Source organism: Cetorhinus maximus, chromosome 23 (genome assembly GCF_964194155.1).
Source record: "Cetorhinus maximus chromosome 23, sCetMax3.hap1.1, whole genome shotgun sequence".
Lineage (NCBI taxonomy): Eukaryota > Metazoa > Chordata > Chondrichthyes > Lamniformes > Cetorhinidae > Cetorhinus > Cetorhinus maximus.
In genome coordinates this window covers 23,178,351-23,201,581 of record NC_135901.1, presented here as the reverse complement: position 1 = coordinate 23,201,581, position 23,231 = coordinate 23,178,351, and the positions used below count along the sequence as shown (strand labels likewise).

The following is a 23,231-nucleotide window of genomic DNA, read 5'->3' as shown; positions in this document are numbered from 1 at the left end:
AGATCCAATCGTATCAGGGTGAGAAATGTCTTGTTTCAGGGCCCATGCTAGAGACATGACCTCAGCAGAGATAACAGGCCTGTCCTGTGTTGTTAGCCAGCAAGTTGCTATGGAAGCTTTCTTCATGAGAGAGAGAGAGAGTGTGAGCTATTTTTATAATATTTCATAAATTTCTGAAGATTTTCTAAGGTTATTAGATGGCAATTTCTTACAGTCCGTTACCTGGCTTGTTACTTTGACTTTACCAGATGGGATGGGGTAAATTTGGGGACTCTCGATTCTCCACCAAATCCCATTCCCCTTCTTTCTGCTGGATAATGGAGGTGTCACTGTTTGTAATGTGCAAGTCAGTAAGAATTGTCAACAAGGATTAATCAGCACTTTCTAATCAGGAATGTTAATCAGTGGACCTTTCAGACACTGAATTGTAGAGTTTGTACCAAAGATTAATTTAGGATTGAAGTAAAAGTTCGTGATCTTGTTGTAAACTAATTTCTGAAGAGAGTTCCTGAATTATGGGGAAGGATCACAGACAGTGGTTCTTAAAGGGACAGTGCAGCCCTGAAAACACAATCAGCTATAGATACAGAATATTAATAATCCCTGTATCTAGGCTGGAGTTTATGAGAAGAAACAAGCCTGACCAATCAGTATGATCATGATTCAGGCCTGGTTGGAATTAACAGTGTCCATAACAGCAGAACCCAACTCCTGCAGTGACTTGTGAATTCGCTGGTGTCTCAGCAATTGGGATGAATCAGGAAATCCCTTCCCACACTTGGAGCAGGTAAACGGTCTCTCTCCAGTGTGAACTCGTTCGTGTCTCAGCAATTGGCATGAATCAGTGAATCCCTTCCCACAAATGGAGCAGGTGAACGGTCTCTCCCCAGTATGAACTCGCTTGTGTAATGCTAGATTGGATGACTGAGTGAATCCTTTCCCACACATGGAGCAGGTGAACGGCCTCTCCCCGGTGTGAACTCGCTGGTGTACAATGAAGCTGCTAGAATGCCTGAAGCTCTTTTCACAGTCAGTGCAGCTGAATGGTTTCTCCTCAGTGTGAACTCGCTGGTGTTGCTGCAGGGTGGATGAAAGTCTGAAGCTCATTCCACAGGAAGTGCAGCTGAATGGTTTCTCCTCAGTATGAACTCGCTGGTGTGACACTAGGTTGGATGAATTAATGAATCCCTTCCCACACACAGAGCAGGTAAAAGGCCTTTCCCCAGTGTGAACCCGCTGGTGTAATGCTAGGTTGGATGAGCGAGTGAATCCCTTCCAACACACAGAGCAGGTGAATGGCCTCACCCCAGTGTGGATGCGTTGATGAGTTTCCAGCTGGGATGGGAAAGTGAATCCTTTCCCACAGTCCCCACATTTCAATGGTTTCTCCATGGTGTAGTGTCCATGTATCTCTCCAGGTTGAATGATCAGTGGAAGCCTCATCCACCAGTACAGTGTCTCCCCAAAGTGAATGGTTCAATATGTTTTTCAGGCTGTGTAAGTGGTTAAAGCTCTTTCCACAGCCAGTATACTGGAACACTCTCACTCAGGTGTGTGTGCCTTGGTGCTTTTCCAGTCACACTGATGTTTGAAATCTTCTCCCACAGAGCAAATACTTCACCTTCCACATTCAAAGGCCAATGATATTCAGGTCCTGGTGAATTAAGTGACTGTCAGATCTTGACATGATGTTTGTTATGACTTTCCCGTCTGGAACTCCTAACCACCTGTAAAAGGAGTTTACAGAAGTTATCGCTGTCAGTCCAGGATTGAAATTCAAAACATTCTCTCTTCCTGATCTCTGCGCATGCGCCCTGATGCGCAGTGTCCCGTATGATTATAGTCGAGCATGCACCCTGATTCTCATTGCTCCTATAAAAATGGCGGCGGTTACCTGGGCCTGACCTCAGGAAAAGCCGCACAGCTACAAGCGCGGCCCTGCTCATTCAGGGTTTGAAGCTTCCACGGGGTGCTTATGAAGTTTTTCAGATCATCCCACTGGTTCTACTGCTCCCCGTTTACCCAGCGGCTCGATTACCCAACTGCTCGTGGTTATTTAACCGCTCAGTCCAGCTCCAGCAATGCACCTGCCCCTGACACAACTCGCAAGGCGCATGCTCCAGTCGCAACTGAGCATTGCCCCTGCGCAGAGCTCCTGCTCTGCTGATAAGGCACATTCTGCAACGCGGCGAATGCTGGGTTAGAGCCACGCCATTTGTGTATCGAAAATTATGTTTTGTGGTCCGATTTCGATTGGAGCCATAAGGACAAGATATAAAATCACAAATGCAGCAACCAAAGTGCACGGGCTCTCCACCATAGTTCTGTGCTGAGTGTGATTGAAAGGGTCGAGAGCGAGAGAGCACAGTTTTAAAGTAATTGGTAAATAAAGCAAAAGTGATATGAGGAAAAACCTTTTTCATGCAGCGTGTAGTTAGGGCCTGGAATGCACTGCCTGACAGCGTGGTGGATGCAGGTTCAATCTAGGCGTTCAAAAGGGAATTAGACTGTTATCTGAAAAGAAAGAATGTGCAGGGTTACATAGAGAAGGAGGGGGAGTGGCACTCGGTCATTTACTCATTGGGAGAACTGGTGCAGAGACGATGGGCCAAATTGCCTCCTTCGTCACCTAAACAATTCTGTGAACAGCAGAACAAACCCCTACAATCAGATGTGAACTCACTGGAGTCTCAGCAGGTGGAGTGAACAAATATTTGTTTCAACCATATACAGAACAGTTCAACTGCCCCTCGCCAATAAGAAGCCACCAATTGTGAATCAAATTCTTTAAACTTCTAAGGCTGGAATGTTAACATATGGGGAAACTCAGTAAATTCCTTCACACACGTGTGGAACCTGAATGGTCTCCCTGCTGTGTTGAATGCACTCTAAGTAAATGGATTCACCGAATGAATCCCTTTCCAATTTCAGCTGGTGAATGATCTTTTCTTGGTGGGAATTGACCCATTAGTTTCCAGCTCACATGGAGATCTCAAACACTTCTGGTAATGAGCTCCACATTCTCAGCACTCCACAGTTAAAGAAAAGCAAAACAATGTAGATTCTTGGAATCTGAATTAAAAGCCCAGAATGGTGGAAATATGATAATAATTATAAGTTAGACAGCAATAAATCTAATGTGCAATTTGGGAGCAACTTCTTTAACTGGAGGTAAAAAGACAAAATGCTGAGCATATCTGGCAGCATCTGTAGTTTGAGAAATGGAGTTAATGTTTGAGGTCACTTCTGATAACATTTCTGATAAAAGATCATAGACCTGAAATGTAAACTATTTCCTTAGGAGAGAGGTCAGTGACTAGAGGGCGGGGTAGGGGTGGTGGTGGAGGGGGGCATAGATTTAAAGTGATTGTTGGAAGGATTAGAGATTTGGTGGGGGGGGGGGGGGGGGGGGAAATCAGCCAGAGGCTGCAAAGGGTCTGGAACTCCCTGTCTGAAAGGGGAGGAGAGGCAGAAACCAGGGGGTCTGGATATGCACCTGAAGTCCCTTACCCTCCAGGGCTATGGACCAAGCTGGAAAATGAGATTGGGCTGGGTGACTCGTTTTCCATCTGGCACAGACACGGTGGGCCGGGTGGCCTCCTTCTGTGCCATAAACATTTCTACAATTTCTGAATTTTCTAAACACCTCAAAGGCAGGAATGTGCAGGGATGTGGGGAGAGGGTGGGGGAGTGGCAGGACATAAATTACTCCTTAGGAGAGCCAGCAGAGACACGATGAGCCGAATGGCCTTCTTCTGTGCTGTCAAGATTCTATGATTTAAAGATAGAAGTATTTACGGGCCAGGAGGAGACCATTCCATCCATAGTGTCCATGCCAGCAGAAACAGAACAATCTGGTCTAATCCCACGTTTTAGCTCTTCTGAAGATTGTGGCGCCTCAGGTGTTTTTCCCAAGTGCTCCTTTCTTTAATTCAAAGGAGGATTTTGCCTCCACCACCAGCTCAAGCAGTGATTCCCAGGTCCCCACCCCCATCCCCCCCCATGAGAAATAAATTACTCCACAACTCTGCTCTAATCCATCCACCAATTAGGATAATTTGGATTGATTAGTCAACCGTGGGTCAGACACTCTCACCTCTAAGTCAGTACGTTATGAGTTCAAAATCTGATTGCAGGACATGAGCACAGCAATCTGGGCTGGCAGAATACTGAGTGTGTGTGTGTCACCATTGGAGGTGCTGCCATTTATGCCATAAGATGTTAAGCTGAGGCCCCCTCTGCTATTTAAGATGGATGTAAAAGATCACTAATTTTGACAATGAACAGGGTTCTGCGCTCAGGCCAATATTTATTCCTCAACCAACATCACAAGAACAGATGATTTGGTCATTATTATGTTGCTGCTTGTGAGAGTTTGCTGCGTTTCCTACTTTACAACAAGAACTTCACTGACTGTAAAGTGTTTTGGGATTCCAGGGGTGGTGGAAGGTGCTACATAAATGTGAGGATTTCTTTCTTCCTAAATCTAAGCCCCTGGTTATTGATCTCATTGCTCACAGAAATAAGTTCTCCCTATCCACTGTATCTATGTCCCTCACAATTTTAATGCACCACAATTAAATTTCCCCTGAGCCTTCCCTGTTCCAAAGAATACAAACCCATTGTATCCAATCCTTCCTCCTCGCTCATTTTGATGTGAATAATGTTCAAGGGGAGCTCCCGAATCCTGTCCCCAATCTGATGTATCAGATCATTCCACTCTGGATCAGGTTTAATGTTCACCAGCTGCTGTTGGTCCCCCAGGAAGTGGCCATTCTAATTCTGTGACTCAGAGCAGTTTTGTTGATATAGGGGCTTGACTGGAACTTCTTGTTTTAAAGTTTTATCATTCATTATACATTCGGCCTCAGCTACAAACATGTCTTGTGCTTCCAGTGAAGCAGAGGAGAGTTTTCACTCATAAAGCAGAAATATTGATATTAACAAAAGCGTGCAGGAGAAAAGCTCAGTTTCAGAGTGATGTTACTGCCACAGAAATGGAGAGTTGGGCTTAACGCATTAAAGCAGCAAAGTTTTGCTTTACTGGTTGAGCTGGCCAGACATGCAGTAATTGTACATCCAAATCTCTTATTAGAGCAAGGCAAGCAGTGGTTTCCACTGGTGACTCATTTTGCTCTGAATGCAACGGCGGAGAAGGAAATCAACCAACAAATGTCCAAGGGTCCAGTGCTCAACTGCACGAGGGGGAGGAAAAAGAGGTGAAGAGCAATAGTGGTAGGAGACTCAATAGTAAGGGGAACAGACAGGCGTTTCTGCGGCCGTAGATGTGACTCCAGGATGGTATGTTGCCTCCTTGGTGCCAGGGTCAAGGATGTCACTGAGCGGTGCAGGGCATTCGAAAGGGAGAGGGCAAACAGACAGATCGTGGTACATATTGGGACAAATGACATAGGTAGAAAGAGAGATCCTGCAAGCAGAATTTAGGGAGCTAGGTAGCAGATTAAAAAACAGGACCTCAAAGGCAGTAATCTCTGGATTACTTCCAGTGCCATGCACTAGTGAGTATAGAAATAGGAGGTTAGTCCAGATGAATGTGTGGCTGGAGAGAGGGCTTTAGATTTCTGGGACACTGGAACCGTTTCTGGTGGAACGTGTACAAGGTGGACGGGTTGCATCTGAACCGGAATGGGACCAACATCCTTGTGGGGAGCTTTGCTCGTGCTGTTGGGGAGGGTTTAAAAGAACTTAGCAGGGAGATGCGATCCTTAGAGGAAGTTCAGCAGGGGGAGATGCACAGCCAAAATTAGAAGGGAGAGCAAGTGAGTCTGGAAGGCATAGAAATTATAGGCCAGTTAAGGCACAAGGGAGTTCGGCAAGGTTGGATGGTTTTTATTTTAATGCAAGGAGTCTTATGAATAAGGCAGATGAGTTGAGGGCACAAATTAACACATGGAAGTATGATGTCATTGCTGTCACAGAGATGTGGTTGATAGAGGGGCAGGATCGGCAGCTCAATATTCCAGGATAGGCAGCTCAATATTCCAGGATATAGGGTCTTCAGGCAAGACAGAGAAGGAGATAAGAGAGGAGGGGGTATTGCAATATTGATCAAGAAATCAATTATAGCAATAAGGAGAGATGACATCTTAGAAGGCTCCTCAAGTGAATCCACATGGGTAGAACAGAAAAACAAAAAAGGAGCAATCACAGCAATCAGACCCCAAACAGTCAGAGAGAAATAGAAGAGCAGATGTGTAGGCAAATTCCAGAGAAGTGTAAAAATAATAGGGTAGTAAAAGTGGGCGATTTCAACTTCCTCAGCATTAACTGGGTTAGTCATGGTTGTGATAGGTTTAGAGGGAGCGGAATTCTTAAAATGCATCCAGGAGAGCTTATTAAGCCAATACGTAGAAGGTCCTACAAGAGAGAAGGCGGGCAAATGGTAGAGGTATCAGTGGGGGAGCGTTTTGCAGATAGTGATCATAACTCCGTTAGGTTAAAGGTTGTTATGGAAAAGGGCAAGGATGGGCCAGAAATCAGAGTTCAAAATTGGGGGAAGACCAATTTTAATAAGATCAGATATGATTTGGCCAGAGTGGACTGGGAGCAGCTACTTTTAGGTAAATCTGCGTCAGAGCAGTGGGACTCATTCAAGAAGGCAATAGGGAGAGTACAGGGCCAACATATTCCAGAAAGATGGTGGTACCAGCAAGTTCAGGGAACCCTGGATGTTGAGGGATATACAGGATTAGATAAAGAGAAAGAGGGAGGCTTATGGCAGATACTGAGGGCTCAAAACAGCAGAAGCCCTACAGGAACATAGAATGTGTAGGGAGGAACTTAAAAAGGAAATTAGAGAGCAAAAAGGGGACATGAGAAAACATCGGCAGGTAAAATAAAGGAAAATTCAAAGTTATTTTACAAGTACATGAAGAGTAAGAGGATAACTATGGAAAGAGTAGGGCCCATTAAGGACCATAGTGGCAGTTTGTGTGTGGAGCCGGAAGATGTAGGTAGAGTTCTAAATTAATACTTTGTGTCGGTGTTCACAAGTGAGAGGGACGACGTGAGTATGAAAATCAGGCAGGAGGACTATGATATAATTGAAGAAACTAGCATAGAAATGGAGGAGGTTCTAAATGGTCTGGCAGGCTTAAAAGTAGATAAATTTCTGGGCCTGGATGGAATGTATTCCAGACTGTTGAGTGAGGCAAGGGAGGAGATGGCAGGGGCGCTGGCAATAAGTTTCAATACCCCTCTGGCCACAGGAGATGTGCCAGAGGACTGGTGGACAGCCAAGGTGGTGCCGTTATTCAAGAAGGGAGGAATGGATAAACCAGGGAACTACAGGCCAGTCAGTCTAACCTCAGTGGTGGGGAAACTATTGGAAGCAATTCTGAAGGTCAGAGTTAATCTACACTTGGAGAGGCAGGGATTAATCAAGGACAGTCAGCATGGTTTTGTTAAGGGGAGGTCATGTCTTACGAATTTGATTGAATTTTTCGAAGAGGTGACCAGGAGTGTAGATGAGGGCAATGCATTTGAGGTAGTTTACTTGGACTTCAGGAAGGCATTTGATAAGGTCCCGCATGGGAGACTGATAATGAAGGTAAGAGCCCATGGGATCCAAGGCAGTTTGGCAAATTGGATCCAGAATTGGCTGAGTGGCAGGAAGCAGAGGGTGATGGTTGAGGGGTGTTTTTGTGACTGGGTGCCTGTGTCCAGTGGGGTTCCACAGGGATCAGTGTTGGGTCCCTTGCAGTTTGCGGTGTATATGAACGATTTAGACTTGAATTTAGGAGGATTGATCAATAAGTTCGCAGGTGACACAAAAATTGGTGGGGTGGTAAATAGTGAGGAGGATAGCCTGAGATTACAGGAGGATATAGACAGGCTGGTCAGATGGGCTGATCAATGGCAAATGGAATTTAATCTGGATAAGTGTGAGGTGATGCACTTGGGCAGGACAAAAAAGACATGGGAATACACAATGAATGATTTGACCCTGGGAAGTACCGAGGATCAGAGGGGCCTTGGTGTGCATGTCCACCGGTCCCTTAAGGTAGCAGAACAGGTAGATAAGATGGTTAAGAAGGCATATGGGATACTGGCCTTTATTAGCCAAGGAATAGAATATAAGAGCAGGGAGCTTATGCTGGAACTATATAAAATGCTGTTCGGCCACAGCTAGAGTATTGCATGGAGTTCTGGAATCCGCATTATAGCAAGGATGTGATTGCACTAGAGAGAGTGCAGAGGTGATTTACCAGGATGTTGCCTGGGCTGGAGAGTTTTAGTTATGAGGAGAGATTGGGTAGACTGGGGTTATTTTCCATGGAGCATAGGAAATTGAGGGGGGACATGATTGAGGTGTATTAAATTATGAGGGGCATAAATAGGGAAGGCAGGAAGGAACTTTTCCCCTTGATGGAGGGATCATTAACCAGGGAGCATAGATTTAAGGGAAGGGGCAGGAGGTTTAGAGGGGATGTGAGGAAGAATTTTTTCACCCAGAGGGTGGTGGGAATCTGGAACTCACTGCCTGAAAGGGTGATAGAGGCAGAAACCCTCATAACATTTAAGAAGTATTTGGATGTGCACTTGCGATGCCATGGCAAACAAGGCTGGGCCTAGTGCTGGAAAACGCAATTAGAATAGTTTGGTTCTTGTTTGACCGGCGCAGACTCGATGGGCCAAAGGGCCTTCTTCAGTGCTGTAGACCTCTATGACTCTAAATATTGCCATCTAGGGAAGAGTGGCCATAATGGTATTTTATATTGTGTTTGAAAGTGATTTAGTCAAGTCATAGAGGTCTACAGAAGGAGGAGGAGGAGGAGGAAGAGGAAGAGGAGGAGGAAGAGATGAAGGAGGAGGAGGAGGAAGAGGAGAAGGACAACAAAACAATACTCTTTCCATCATTCATTAGGTATGGATGTCACTGACTAGGTCAGCATTTACTGCCCATCCAAAACTGCCTTTGAGAAGGTGGTGGTGAGCCACCTCCTTGAACCGCTGTAGTCCATGTAGTGTAGATGGTGACTGGCTTGGAGGAGAACTTGCAGGTTGTGGTGTTCTCTTGTGTCTGCTGCCCTTGTCCTTCCAGGTGGTAGATTTGCAAGTTTGGAAGGAGCTGTTGAAGGAGCCTAGGTGAGTTGCTGCAGCGCACCTTGTAGATGATGTCACTGTGGATCGGTTGTGGAGCGAGTGAATGTTGAACATGGTGGATTGGACACTAGTCAAGTGGGCTGCTCCGTGCAAGAGCGACACTCATCCAGGCAAGTGGAGAGTATTCCATCACACTTCTGACTTGTGCCTTCTTGGTATTGGGGAGGCTTTGGAGAGTCAGGAGCTAAGAAACGTGCTGCAGAATTCCCAATCTCAACCTGTTCTTTTCACCACACTGTATCTAGGGGTTTTCCAGTTCAGTTTCTGGTCAATGGCAATCCCTAGGATGTTAATAGTGAAGGATTCAGTGATGGTAATGCCATTGAACATTAATGGAAGATGGTTAGATTCTCTTGTTGGAGCTAAAGTAACTTGCCCCGTGTCAGCCCAAGTCTGAATGTTGTCCAGGTCTTGCTGCATTTGGACACGACTGCTTCAATATCTGAGGAGTCATGAGTGGTACTGAACATTGTGCAATCATCAGTGAACATCCCCACTTCTGACCTTATGGAGGGAAGGTCATTCATGAAGCAGCTGAAGATGATTGGGCCCAGGACACTTCCCTGAGGAACTCCTACAGCGATGTCCTGGGATTGAGATGATTGACCTCCAAAAGCCACAACCATCTTCCTTTGAAGAAGATAAAAACAGATCCCAATGAACATGATTCAGTCCTGGATGTGGTTAACAGCAAAACAAAATCATAGTCGTTACTTGTGAACTCACTGGTGTGTCAGCAGGTGGGATGGCTGAGTGAATCTCTTCCCACACACAGAGCAGGTGAATGGTCTCTCCCCAGTGTGAATTCACTGCTATACAATAAGTGGAGCTGATTGCTTGAACCCAGTGAGAGCACCTGAACAGTATCTCGTCAGTCTGAACACGTTGATGGTGCATCAGTTCCCTGCAACCTTTATAGCACTTCCCACAGTCTGGACATTTAAAAGGTTTCTTGACAGTTTTGAACTCGCTGATGTGTCAGCAGGTGGGATGACTGAGTGAATCCCTTCCCACACTCGGAGCAGGTGAACAGCCTCTCCCCACTGTGAAGTTGCTGGTGCACAATGCGTTCAGATGATCGCTTGAACCCAGTCCCACAGTGAGAGCACCTAAACGGTCTCTCATCAGTGTGAACACGTTGATGGGACATCAGTTCCCCAGAACTTTTATTGCACTTCCCACAGTCTGGGCATTTAAAAGGTCTCTCATCAGTGTGAACTCACTGGTGTGTCAGCAGGTGGGATGACTGCTTGAATCCCTTCCCACACACAGAGCAGGTGAACGGTCTCTCCCCAGTGTGAGTGAGTTGGTGTAAATTCAGGCTGCCGCATTGAATGAATCCTTTCCCACATACGGAGCAGGTGAATGGTCTCTCCCCAGTGTGAACGCGTTGATGTGCAGTGAGGGCTGATAACTGCCTGAAACTCATTCCACAGTGAGTGCAGCTGAATGGCTTCTCCTCAGTGTGAATTCGCTGATGTGACAGAAAGCTGAATGATTTAGTAAATTGCTTCCCACACACAGAGCAGGTGAACGGCCTCTCCCCAGTGTGAACTCGCTTGTGTGCATTGAGGTTGGATGAAGATCTGAACCTCTTTCCACAGAAAGCGCAGCTGAACGGCCTCTCCTCAGTGTGATTCTCTGGTGTGAGAGCAGTTTGGATGACAAAGTAAATCCCTTCCCACACACGGAACAGGTGGACGGCTTCTCCCCTGTGTGAATTCGCTGGTGTAACAAAAGACCGGTTCGCCCAGTGAAATCCTTACCACACAAGGAGCAGGTGAATGGTCTCTCCCCAATGTTAACTCGCTGATGTGCATTGAGGTTGGAGGAACACGAGAACTTCTTTCCACAGTAAGTGCAGCTGAAAGGTCTCTCCTCAGTGTGAACTTGCTGGTGTAAAAGTAGGTGGGATGACAGAGTAAATCCCTTCCCACACACTGAACAGGTGAATGGCCTCTCCCCAGTGTGACTGCGTCGATGGTTTTCCAGCAGGTATGGATAATTGAATCCTTTACCACAATCCTCACATTTCCACGGTTTCTCCATGAACCTGGCATCCTCGCGTCTCTCCAGGTTGGACAATCAGTTGAAGCCTCAGCCACACACAGAACACGTGTATGATTTCACCCTGCTGTGATGTTTTTTCAGGCAGAATAACTGGTTAAACCTCTTTCCACAGTCACTACACTGGAACACACTGACTCGGGTATATGTGTGTATCTTGGTGCTTTTCCAGTCACACTGAATTTTGAAATCTTCTTTCACATACAGAAGAGAGAAATATTTCTCCTTCCATGGTCACGGGATGTGGGCTTCACTGGCTGGGCCAATATTTATTGTCCATCCTTAGTTGCCCTTGAAAAGGTGGTGGTGAGCTGCCTGTTTAGGTTGTGATGAATCAAATGGCTCTGTCAGACCTTGACGTGAAGTTTAGTTTGAGTTTCCTGTCTGTAAATCCTCCTCTTCTAATACCCTGGAAAAGGAATTTACAAAACTAATTCAGAACAAACAATTCTAGTTTCTGTGGAACATTTTTCCTCTCATCTACTCAGAGCTATAAATCCCTGTCCCACACACACTCCCTCATCCCTAGGCTGGAATCCAAACCTGTTGCACCATCTGAAGTCTCCACTCTGAGCTTCCCCCCAAGCTCCCCTCACCCCCACCCAAGACTGGCTGAATTCAGTTTTCTGTCCTGTGTGCAGAGTGAGAGTAAAATCAACGAGTCAATAATTTTCTCTCCTGGTCACAGGCCCCTGAAGTCCCACCCACTCTGTGTTGCATTACCACAATGACCACACGTGCTCTGCTCGCCGCTGAAACATGAAGACCACCAACATGGGCCTGTTCCCGGGAGAGGCTGCATTTATTTGTGCCACAACACCAGAGGAAGTACTTCCTGCATCAGCACAAGGACAGTGTCGGACACGAAAAGTCAGAGATGGTTTCAAGTGCAACTGGTGTCTTATATCTCATTTTACCATTTGCTGCTGGACTGACATTCTAAATTAAGTTTTGAAATACAAGCTGAAATCTGGTATTAGGGAGTAAATTAAAACACAATCATGTTAGGATTGACTGTTCTTCAAAACCTCGTCAGTCAAATTCTCATCAGAAATACATCAGGGGATTGTATTTTAATAGGTCTTTTCACAAATGCTATAAAATGACTTTAAAACAAATATATGAACATATTCTTCAGTAAATAAATAATAAATAACGATATTTAATAAAACAACCACCCAATGTGGGGTTCGACACTCTGACTCTGGGTTTCTGATCTCCATTAACCACTAACTGAGCAGCCGCTTTGCGGATCCACAAAGTGTTTCCAAATCCTCCCCGTCCAGCCGGCGGCTCCATCGCTCCCTCCCCCCGGGCCTGTCACCGCGGGGTAAACACGGGGCCTAGGGCCTGGGGCCTACCCCAGAAGTTGATCCAGTTCCCAGTCCAGCCGCGGTTTCCATTCCTACCCTGTGCTCACAATCTCCTCCCTCACCGTCCGCTCCTCCTCACTCTGTCACCATGACTGACACTGAGCATGCTCAGAGCGCACACCCTCACTGCACCTGCGCACTGGGAGCCGGGCTCACCGGATGCCGCCATCTTGGGAGAGGAAGGTGGCTCTTGTTCAGGGAGCCAGGCGCAGAGGCGGCCATCTTGATGTGGGAAGAGAGGAGTGAGGACGGGGCTTCCTCCCCGGTGACAGGCCCGGGTTACCCGGGCAACCAGCCGCCGCCAACTTGTGCTGAGTGTTTTCCATCCGGGTCTTTAGTGAAGGAATGGACAACGAGCTGGAGTTAGTTTGAAAACTGTTCAGAGGAAGGTCTGAAATCAGATTTACATCCAGATACCTGTAAGGACAATAAAGTTTACATCAATTATGTGTTTAAAATGAAATCAGAATGCTGGAAATACTCAGTTCTGAAGAAGAATCATATTGGATTGGAAATGTTAAATCTGTTTCTCTCTCTTCACAGAAGCTGCCAAACCTGCTGAGGATTTCCAGAACTTTCTGTTTTTATTTCAGAATTCCAGCATTCACACTATTTTACTAAAATTATTATGTTTTTTAAAATTTTGTTGCGTAACTAATTAAGCGTAAAATAATTGTTACCATTTAAATGCACAAATCAGTGATATTTATTTGTTTAACTGAGACTCGGCTGTTCAGGAACAATGTCAGAAATCACTTCACAGAAAATATAGTGGAAATTTGGAATTCAGTTGAGATTCAGATAATTGAAAATAAATAACCCAGATTGCCAGACGTTTGTGAGGCAAGAGAGTATTAACGGTCATGGAATCAACGTATTTGGATGGATTTAACATAGAAATCCGGTATCGGCATACTGGAGCTCAATGTCTGAGCTTGGACTAACTCTGGTTTTGTTTTGAAGGTGGTGTAGGTTTCACGTCTGCTCTGTAGATTATCTCCAAGCCCACGGGTAATTTGCTCAAGGTGAAATGCAGAGAGAAAAATGGAGAAGAGGGTTGGTGCAATGACACAGCCTTGTCTGATCCCAGTCTTCACTGAGATAGGGTCTGTGGTGGTTCCGTTGATGAGGTTCACGGCTTTCATGTCAATGTGGAGTAGGCAGAAGTTGGTGGCAAATTTGAGGAGGATACGGGATAAAACGTCACAGTTTGACTGTGTAAAAGGCTTTTGTGAGGACAAAAAAGGTCAAGTACAGCAGTTGGCGCTGTTCCTTGCAATTTTCTTAGGTTTGCCACACAGTAACGATCATGTTTGTGGTGCCTTTCGATGGGGGAAACCACATTGTGAACCTGGAAGGGGCTCTTTGGCCATTAAGAGAAGGTGATTGAGGTGGATCCTTGCAATGATCTTCCCTGTGGCAGGCAGCATGGAGACTCTTCTGTAATTACTGCAAATGGATTTATCTCCCTTCCTGAATATAGTCACAATCGCAGTGTCCCAGAGATTCCCCGACATGGACTCCTCTTCGCTGATGAGGGATATGAGGTTGTGCAGCCATGCCAGGAGTGTAACACCACCCTGTTTCAGAATTTCAGCAGGGATTCCATCTGCTCTAGAAGTCTTGTTGTTTTCAGCTGTCAAATGTTTTTTCATTTTCGTGCTGGACGTGACAGCACTGAGGCTGAGCCAGACGGGTTATTGAGGAGTGGAGTTGAGGACATTCAAGTCGAAGGCAGTGTCTTGGTTGAGGAGCTCTTCAGAATATTCTCTCCAGTGAGCACTGGTTGACTCTCTGTCCTTGATGAGTTCCTTCCATGCTTGGCTCTCGCGGTGGTTGGCCCTTGAGTGCTTGGGTCATAGGTTGTCTTAATAGCGCTGAGGAAACCACGCATGTTGGTGTCCACAAGTTGTTGGATCTCCCCACATTATCTTGTTGGTTTTACTACCTACCAGCACCCCCACCCCACTCCCCCCTCCGTCGCTGAAGAACATTGGTGAACCCTCAAAATATGGACCATTTTCTGTATCTTGGGAGCCTCCTCTTGATGAAGGCAGACATGGACGACAAAATTCCTCATCGCCTCTAATGTTCCAGCTCAGCCTTCAGCCGAATGATGAACAGAGTATTTGAGGACCAGGATGTCAAACCCGAGACTCAGGTTCTGGTTTACTGGGCAGCAGTGATCCCCGTGCTCCTACAGGCTTCAGAGACTTGGACAACCTACATCACGCACCTTAGAACACTGGAGAAGTCCCACCAGCGGTGCCTTCACAAGATCCTCAAAATCCAGTGGCAAGAAAGGCAGTCCAACAGCAGCGTCCTCTTCCAAGCCAACTTGCCCATCACTGAGGCGCTAATCACTCTAAAGCAGCTTTGCTGGGCAGGACATGTTGTTCGTATTCCTGACACCAGACACCCAAAGCAACTGCTGTACTCGGAACTCAGGTCACAGCAGGAGACTCTCAGGAGGTCAGCAGAAACACTTTAGTAATCTCCTTAACACACCCTTGAAGAGATCAGATGTCCCCACCAACTCATGGGAGACCCTGGATTGTGACTGGTTAAAATGGAGAAGGCTCATTTGGGAAGGTATCAAATACATTGAGAAACTTGGTCGGGAACACACAGAGGTGAAGTTGAGGCAATTGAGAGAGTGCACAAACCTCCAAACCACCCATCTACCCAACCCTTTAGGCACTACCTGTCCTGCATGTAGCAGTGTCTGCAGATCAGGCATTGGACTTATAAGCCATTTCAGAACCCATCAAACCAGAGTGGAGACAAGTCATCCTTGATCCAGATCGACTGCCTAAGAAATCGGCAGACATGGGATGTGGGGCTCCCTTCCTGGTGATATGCCCAGGTTACTCAGACTACCGGTTGCCATTTGAGAGAGGAGGGCAGGACTTGTTCAGCCAGCCGGGTGCATCCCTGGCCATCTTGGTGAGGGGACATTGGGTAATCAGGGCTTCAGGGTCCCAGTGACCAGGAGAGAAAATGATTGATTAATTGATTTTATTCTCAGTTTGCACACAAGAGCTGGAGAACTGGACCCAGCCAGAGGAGAGGGAGGGAGAAAACTGGGAATGGAGGACAAAAACTTAACTGGAATCTGCACAGGGAAGACGGGGTGTGGGATGGGGTTTTACAGCTTTGAGGGAAAACATGTTACACAGAAACTTGAATTATGTTCTGAATTTCTATCCTGGACTGACATGATGACTTTTGTGAACTCTTTTTATAGGGTATTGTTAGGTGAGGATTGGCAAACAGGAAACTCAAACCAAACATCATTTCAAGATCTGAGTCTTTCGATTCATCAGGACCTGAATATCATCAGCCTTTTAATGTGAAAAGAGAAATGTTTGTCTGTTCTGTTTGAGGGAAAAGATTTCAAACATCAGTGTGACTGGAAAATCACCAAGACACACACATCCAAGTGAGAGCGTTCCAGTGAACTGACTATGGAAAGAGCTTTAACCAGTTACACAGCCTGAAAAAACAGCACACCATTCACGGTGGGGAGAAACCATACACATCTTCTGTGTGAACGAGACTTCAACTGATCATCCAGCCTGGAGAGACACAAGGACCCCCATGTCATGGAGAAACCGTGTAAATGTGGGGACTGTGGGAAGGGATTCAATTACCCATCTGACCTGGAAATTCATCAACGCATTCACACTGGGGAGAGGCCGTTCATGTGTTCCGAGTGTGGGAAGGGATTTACTCAGTTATCCAGTCTACGTACACACCAGAGAAATCACACTGGGGAGAGACCGTTCACTTGCCCTGAATGTGGGAAGGGATTTACTAGGTCACCCACCCTGCTGAAACACCAGCGGATTCACACTGGGGAGAGGCCCTTCACCTGCTCCGAGTGTGGGAAGGGATTCACCAGTTCTTCCAACCTACTGACACACCAGCGAGTTCACACCGGGAGAGGCCGTTCACCTGCCGCAAGTGTGGGAAGGGATTTGCCGATTTATCCACTCTGCTGAAACACCAGCGAGTTCACTCTGATGAGAGACCTTTTAAATGCCCAGATTGCAAAAACTGCTATAAAAGTTCCAGGGAACTGATGCGCCATCAATGTGTTCACACTGACGAGAGCCCGTTCAGATGCTGTCAATGTGGGACTGGGTTCAAGACATCATCTGATCTCACAATACATCAGCGGGTTCACACTGGGGAAAGGCCGTTCATCTGCTGTGTGTGTGGGAAGGGATTCACTCATTCATCAAACCTCCTGAGACACCAGCGAGTTCACTCTGATATGAGAACTTTTAAATGTTCTGACTGTGAGGAGAGCTTTAAAAACAGCAGTGATCTGCTGAGACACCAACGCACTCACACTGGAGAGAGGCCATTCACCTGCTCCATGTGTGGGAAAGGAATCATTGATTCATCCCACCTTCTGAGACTTCAGTAAGTCCACTAGTGATGACTGGGTTTGTGTTGTGTCCTTATTGCTGCTGTTAATCACATCCAGGACTGAACTTATGGGTTAATCCTGAGGTGTGGAAGAAATGTGTCACAGCCGCTCTCTTCCATGGTTCAGAACTCCTAGACACAGAACAGAAAGTTCCTTTACAACTGGGTTTAGAGTCAGGAAGAACAAAGGTGAATGCTGGACACGTGCTGTCAAATCAGGGATTGGTGTAAAACTGTGATATGTTCCTGATTGAGAGTGAAACAGCAGGTTTAAGTTTCCAATCTGAAAATGACTATGATAATTATGGTACGAGGATTTAAAATGTTTGTGTGATATTCTTGCGTCTACCAATGTTAGGCAATAACAAGAAGTTGCATTTCAATATGGAACCTTCAACCGCTCTCACCTTCCATTGACTTCAATGTAATGGAAACTGACAGTTGGAACCTGTTGACATTTGAAAGATATTTACAAATGATTGGAGGGTTTCTTACAGTTGGGATCTTCCTCTGTTCTGACCACTCGAGGTGTTCGATAACAGACTTTCTCCTGTGAATATTGAGCTGGAGTATTGGGCTGTGATGTGTTTCCTTGTTCATCTTGTTGACTCTAAATATTGAATCTTGTGGTTTCAGACACCAGATAATCAAGCTCACAACATCAGATTGTCTTTTCCTGACTTTATTAACAGCACTGCAATCATACAGAGTAATTCCTTCCATGGTTCCAATCCTCAATGAAGTACTTATAAATGTCATCATTTATATATTTCAGAGCCTGTAATATAGGAATGGTGGATTGGTCTGTAATTTTAATATAATTTTAATTCAATATTCCTTCCTCTAATATCTCGTCCACCGCTTCCCTGTTACCTGCTGCATTTGTTTGCCGAATTTTGTTATGACAGATTGTCACATATTCCCCATGTTTTTAACTAGATTTTATATCTCTACATTAAATTTTATGAATTTTCTTGCTGTAAGTTACAATTCAGTCTTTCAGCTGTGAATGTATTTCTTGAATAAAACACCGTTATATTGAAAAAATGTAGTTACCCAATCCAGAGAACAGATAATACAGTGGATTCAGAGCTCTCTTCTCCCCAGCTCTGATCTAAAAAGCTGCAGCTACACTGGAGATATTTATAATTAACTTGTTCACTACATCCGTGATCTGACCCTGCTCAAACCATAACCACAAGGATATCTGTGCATTGTTCTGGGTGTGAGCACAAGCCTGTGTTACTATCACACACAGATACCATTTCCTTGGTTCACATCTCCATATGAAGACCAGCTCTTTTACACATCCCCTTTCTACACAATTGCAGCAGACATGGGCAAGGATGAGAGACTCATTAATATTCTCCCACATTTCATAACAGCAAAGGTTCCACTGGGACAAAGGATTCAGGCATTTTCCATTACAGGCAAAATACAGAGCAGTACAGGAGCACACTAACAGTTTAAAAGAGTCTCATCAGCCTGCTGGTTCCTGTTAAGTTTATGAGGATTTAAATTTAAACCTCCTTTACAGGTGTGATGTTCAAAGGTGAGAGAGGTGCTGTGGGACACACACTAACTCCAGTCCCTGAAAGTAATTAATAGATTGGGTTTTGTGTTTAGTGATCCCACGTGTGTTACCGATACATTCCCTGGATCCCAAGGCTAGAGAAAATACTCTGGAAGGTATGGGGAACTGGAAATTGTCCTTGAGAGTAACAGAAGGTCTGAGAATTGAAATAATCTGAAGTTAGAAAGGAGAAAAGGTTCAGTCCTGGACATGATCCACAGCAGCAACAACACAATCCAACTTTGTCGGTGGCATGTGAAGCTGCTGGTGTTTCAGCAGGCTGGATGAGCAAGTAAATCTCTTCTCACACACGGAGCAGGTGAGCAGCCTCTTCCTGGTGTGAACTTGCTCGTGTCTCACCAGATCAAATGACTGAGCAAATTTCTTCCCACACACGGAGCAGGTGAACGGCCTCTCCCCAGTGTGGATGCGTTGGTGTCTCTGGAGGCTGGACAACTCAGTGAAACATTTCCCACACACAGAGCACATGAACGCCCTCTCCCCGGTGTGAACAGGCTGATGTCTCAGCAGGTGGTGTAAACAAGTAAATCCCCTCCCGCACACGGGGCAAATGTACGGCCTCTCCCCGGTGTGAACGCGTTCGTGTATCAAAACGTGGGATAAACGAGGGAAGCTCTTCCCGCACACGAAGCCGATGAATGGTCTCTCCCCGGTATGAACTCTCTTGTGTATTAGCAGGGTGGATGACTGAGTGAATCTCTTCCCACACACAGAGCAAGGGAATGGTCTCTCCCCAGTGTGAATTCGCTTGTGCATTGAAAGATGGGTTGAACGAGTGAATCCCTTCCCACACTCGGAGCAGCTGAATGGTCTCTCCCCAATGTGAAATCGCTTGTGTATCATAAGATCAGATGACTGACTGTATTCCTTCCCACACAGGGAGCAGGTGAATAGTCTCTCTCCAGTGTGAACTCACTTATGTATCATAAGGTGGAATGAATGAGTGAATCTCTTCCCACATACCGAGCAGGGGAACGGCCTCTCCCCAATGTGAATGCACTGGTGTCTCAGCAGATTAATGCTTCTTTTAAAGGTCTTCTCACATTCAGTACATTTAAAAGGTCTCTTTTCTGAGTGAACCAATTGGTGCTCAGTGTAATGGGAGGACTGAGTGAATCTCTTCCCACACTAGGAGCAGCTGAACGGCCTGTCCTTGGTGTGAACTCGCTGGTGCTCAGTGAGATGCACTGACTTGCTGAACGACTCCCCACAGTGAGAGCAGCTGAACGGCCTTCTTGTGTATGTGAAGGAGCTGGTGTTGGACCAGTTCCTCAGAGGTTTCAAAGCTTTTCTCAGAGTCAGAGCATTGAAGAGGATCCTCATGATCATGATCGAGCTGGTGTGCCAGCAGGTTAGATGAACACATGAATTTCTTCCCACACAGGAGCAGGTGGACGGGCTCTCACTATTGCGAGCTCACTGTCGTGTCAGCATGTTTACCAGCTGTATCAATCCCTTCACACAGGAGGTGGTGAACGGCCTGTCACCAGTTTCCAGCTGAGATGGTCAATTAAATCCCTTCAGATGTACAAATCTTCAGATCCCGATGAATTGAGTGACTTTCAGATTTTGACATGAGGTTTGGTTTGTTTTTCCTGACTGCAAATCCTCCTCTTCTAATACCCTGTAAGATAAGTTCACAATGAATTACACATAATATACATTAAACAAACGGGCCATTTGGCCCATCCGGTCGCTGCAAGAGTTTCCAATCCACACAAGTCTCCTGCTGTTCTGCCAACCTCATCTCAGCCTTTCAGCTTATCTTTTAAATCCCTTTTATCTCATATTCTCATCGTTTCCTTTTGAAAGCACCTTAAGTTATTTGTGTCAACCACTTCCAGTAGTAGTGAGTTCCACATTTTAACTACTGCCTGAGGAAAGAAAGATCTCCTATTTCCCTGTTGGATTTATTAGTCTCTATTGTGTTTTCGGGAGGTTGTGGTGCAGTGGAAGTGTCCCTGCCTCTGAGCCTGAAGCTCCAGGTTTAAGTCCCACCCAAGGACTTGATGGCCAAGGGTGGTGCGTTTATTATTCAGCCAAACAGATTGAGTGTCAACCTGTAAGTCTTGCCAACATATACCAACGGCAGACAATAACAATGGGAGAGATTTCTGGTCAGCTGCATGAGATGGAAAGAAATTGGAACCTATCCCATCACTATCCATAGCTCCAGGTTACAACATGCATGTAGAAATGTCTGTTGCCACAACAACATGGATTACATGCGGCTGGATGACCGTTGTGGATCATGTTGGTGCCAACAGCACAGGATTAAATCCCAACTCCGGCTGGGGTGGATTCTGGACCTGCCTCCTTCCCCTACCGGTGGTGGAGATTGTGAGGCTGTCAGTCAGAGCTGCCTTTGGGCAGAGAACTGAAGAAGGCTCCCAGTATTGGATAGGCCACCCCATTCAGAATTTTAAAAACCTATATCAAAAGAGATCATTTTTGGTTTGAGTTTGCTGTGTAAATCCTCCCCTTCTAAAAAGGAGTGAAAGGAGTTTCCAAATCCCATCCCAGTCAGTCCAGAATAGAAATTCACAACATTCTCTCCTGTTGACAGGGACAGGGATGACCGCACATGCGCCTGCTGAATATTGACCTTATTAAGATGGCGGCCGTTAATTCGGGCCTGTGACCGAGGAACAATCGCTATTTTTCGTTACAACCACGAGAGCGGGAGCTTCTTATCTGGGATTTGAGGCCTCCATCTGGGGTGTGTGAAGGGTTGGCACAAACCCACCGGCTCCATTACTATTCCGCACTCGGCTGTTTCTCACCCGCTTTACATTTGACACGACTGCCTCTGTTTGTTACTGTGGGGAGGGCGGGTTTGGGGCCTACACTTTCCCTCCAGCTCCATCCCTCCCGCAGTTTCTCACGGGCTTCCACATGACCCGTTCATATGTGTACTGCGCATGCTCCAGATCACAACGCCTGGCTGATTGACGGCAGCTCCGGACCAATAAGACGAGGGGGCGGAGTTGGAGGACCCAGCAGCAGCGGATGGTCCTCCAACCAGTGTGAACGAGGGGCGGGGCTGAGCCCGGATCTCCCTCATTGGCTGAAACTCTGCATCATTTTCAAAGCTGATTTGTCTCAAACTCCAGGAGAAAACTGGACCTTTCTGTTTGTGGCTTTAAACAGATGAAACCCTGTGGGTGCGGAGTAAACATTTCAACATTTGTCAGAGAAATGGATTAATTCAGGGCAGACAGCAGGGATTATTTCAGGAATTTACAGTTTAGTGATTGAGCTGTTGCGCCCGCAGTGCACTGTTCTGAACCGCTTGTCTGTGATCTTTCCACTTAATTCACTGATTCCCAGTTGAAGGTGTTTCTGCAATAAATTTGTTAACTTTGGATATCACTCCAACGTCAATGCCATCCTCAGAACGGGGAAAGTCCATGGTTTCAATAAATTAACCAACATTCAAATCACTTGATGGGATTCTAAGCTGCACAACATCATCTGCTCAGATAGAGGAAGGTGCATTGCAGCTAATGAAAAGCAGCAATCACACTCACAGACACCATACACACACTCTCAAACCCATCAAAATATCTCCTGTTTCCTTATTGGTTCAAGTCTTTTCAAAGAAAATCCTGAGTGAGCCGTAGAAATCTCAAATGCTTGTCTGAAAGACATCTGTACTATACACTTTACCCATTCCCTGTGGTAGTGAGTTCCATATTCTCACCACTCTCTGGGTGAAGATGTTTCTTCTGAATTCCCTGTTGGATTTCTTGGTAACTCATAGCGTCATAGAGGTCTACAGTACAGAAAAAGGCCCTTAGGCCCATCAAGTCTATGCTGGTCAAACAAGTACCGAACTATTCTAATCCCATTTTCCAGCACTAGGCCCATAGCCCTGTATGCCATGGCATTGCAAGCGCATGTCCAAATACTTCTTAAATGTTACGAGGGTTTCTGCCTCTGCCACACTTTCAGGCAGTGAGTTCCAAGTTCCCAACACCCTCTGGGTGAAAAAGTTCTTCCTCACATCCCCTGTAAACCTCCTGCCCCTTACCAAAAACCTATGCCCCCTGGTTATTAATCCCTCCACCAAGGGGAAAGGTTCCTTCCTGTCTACCCTATCATTGCCCCTCATAATTTTATACACCTCAATCATGTCCCCCCCCAATCTCCTCTGCTCCAGGAAAAATATCCCCAGTCTATCCAATCTCTCCTCATAACTAATAACTCTCCAGCCCAGGCAACATCCTGGTAAATCTCCTCTGCACTCTCTGTCTAGTGCAATCACATCCTTCCTATAATGCAGATTCCAGAATGGCACGCAATACTCTAGCTGTGGCGTAACCAGCATTTTATACAGTTCCAGCAGAACATCTCTGCTCTTATATTCTATGCCTCAGCTAATAAAGGCAAGTATCCCACATGCCTTCTTAACCACATTCTCTACCTGTCCGGCTATCTTAAGGGACCCATGGACATGCACACCAAGGTCCCTCTGATCCTCGGTACTCTCCAGGGTCTTACCATTCATCGCGTATTGTTTGTCCTGCCCAAGTGCATCACTTCACACTTATCTGGATTAAATTCCGTTTGCCACTGATCAACCCATCTGACCAGCCCATCTATATCCTCCTGTAATCTAAGGCTATCCTCCT

At 46.0% G+C, this 23,231-nt stretch overlaps 3 protein-coding genes and 2 pseudogenes across 4 annotated transcripts in view; 1 reads left to right on the top strand and 4 right to left on the bottom strand.

Annotated features, from left to right (window-relative positions):
- LOC144698435 (uncharacterized) overlaps nt 1-1,467 on the bottom strand; it is a 53,417-nt gene extending 51,950 nt beyond the window's left edge. The window contains 1 exon segment of the mRNA XM_078570375.1: nt 670-1,467. Within this exon segment, the coding sequence (XP_078426501.1) occupies nt 670-1,443 (774 nt within the window). The 5' untranslated portion in view covers nt 1,444-1,467.
- The window catches only part of LOC144697326 (uncharacterized), a 228,137-nt gene extending 215,494 nt beyond the window's left edge, over nt 1-12,643 (bottom strand). The window contains exon 1 of the mRNA XM_078569311.1: nt 12,555-12,643. The gene's annotated coding sequence lies outside the window, so the exon portion shown is untranslated. The remainder of the gene's footprint in view (nt 1-12,554) is intronic.
- On the bottom strand, nt 10,010-15,508 carry LOC144698434 (uncharacterized; annotated as a pseudogene).
- Nucleotides 12,917-18,050, top strand: LOC144697318 (uncharacterized). Its single transcript, XM_078569297.1, has 2 exons — nt 12,917-12,985; nt 15,814-18,050. The coding sequence occupies exon 2, from the start codon at nt 16,172-16,174 to the stop codon at nt 16,568-16,570; it is 399 nt and encodes a 132-aa protein (XP_078425423.1). The 5' UTR covers nt 12,917-12,985; nt 15,814-16,171; the 3' UTR covers nt 16,571-18,050.
- On the bottom strand, nt 17,670-21,472 carry LOC144696967 (uncharacterized; annotated as a pseudogene). Its single transcript, XR_013580285.1, has 2 exons — nt 21,381-21,472; nt 17,670-20,221 (listed from the first exon to the last, which is right to left on the bottom strand). The product of XR_013580285.1 is annotated as an uncharacterized LOC144696967 (transcript).
- Between the last annotated feature and the right edge of the window lie 1,759 nt (nt 21,473-23,231).

What these genes read in the sequence shown, in the direction of transcription:
- LOC144697318 (XM_078569297.1), top strand. Translation starts at nt 16,172, where the DNA reads ATGGAGAAACCGTGTAAATGTGGGGACTGTGGGAAGGGATTCAATTAC.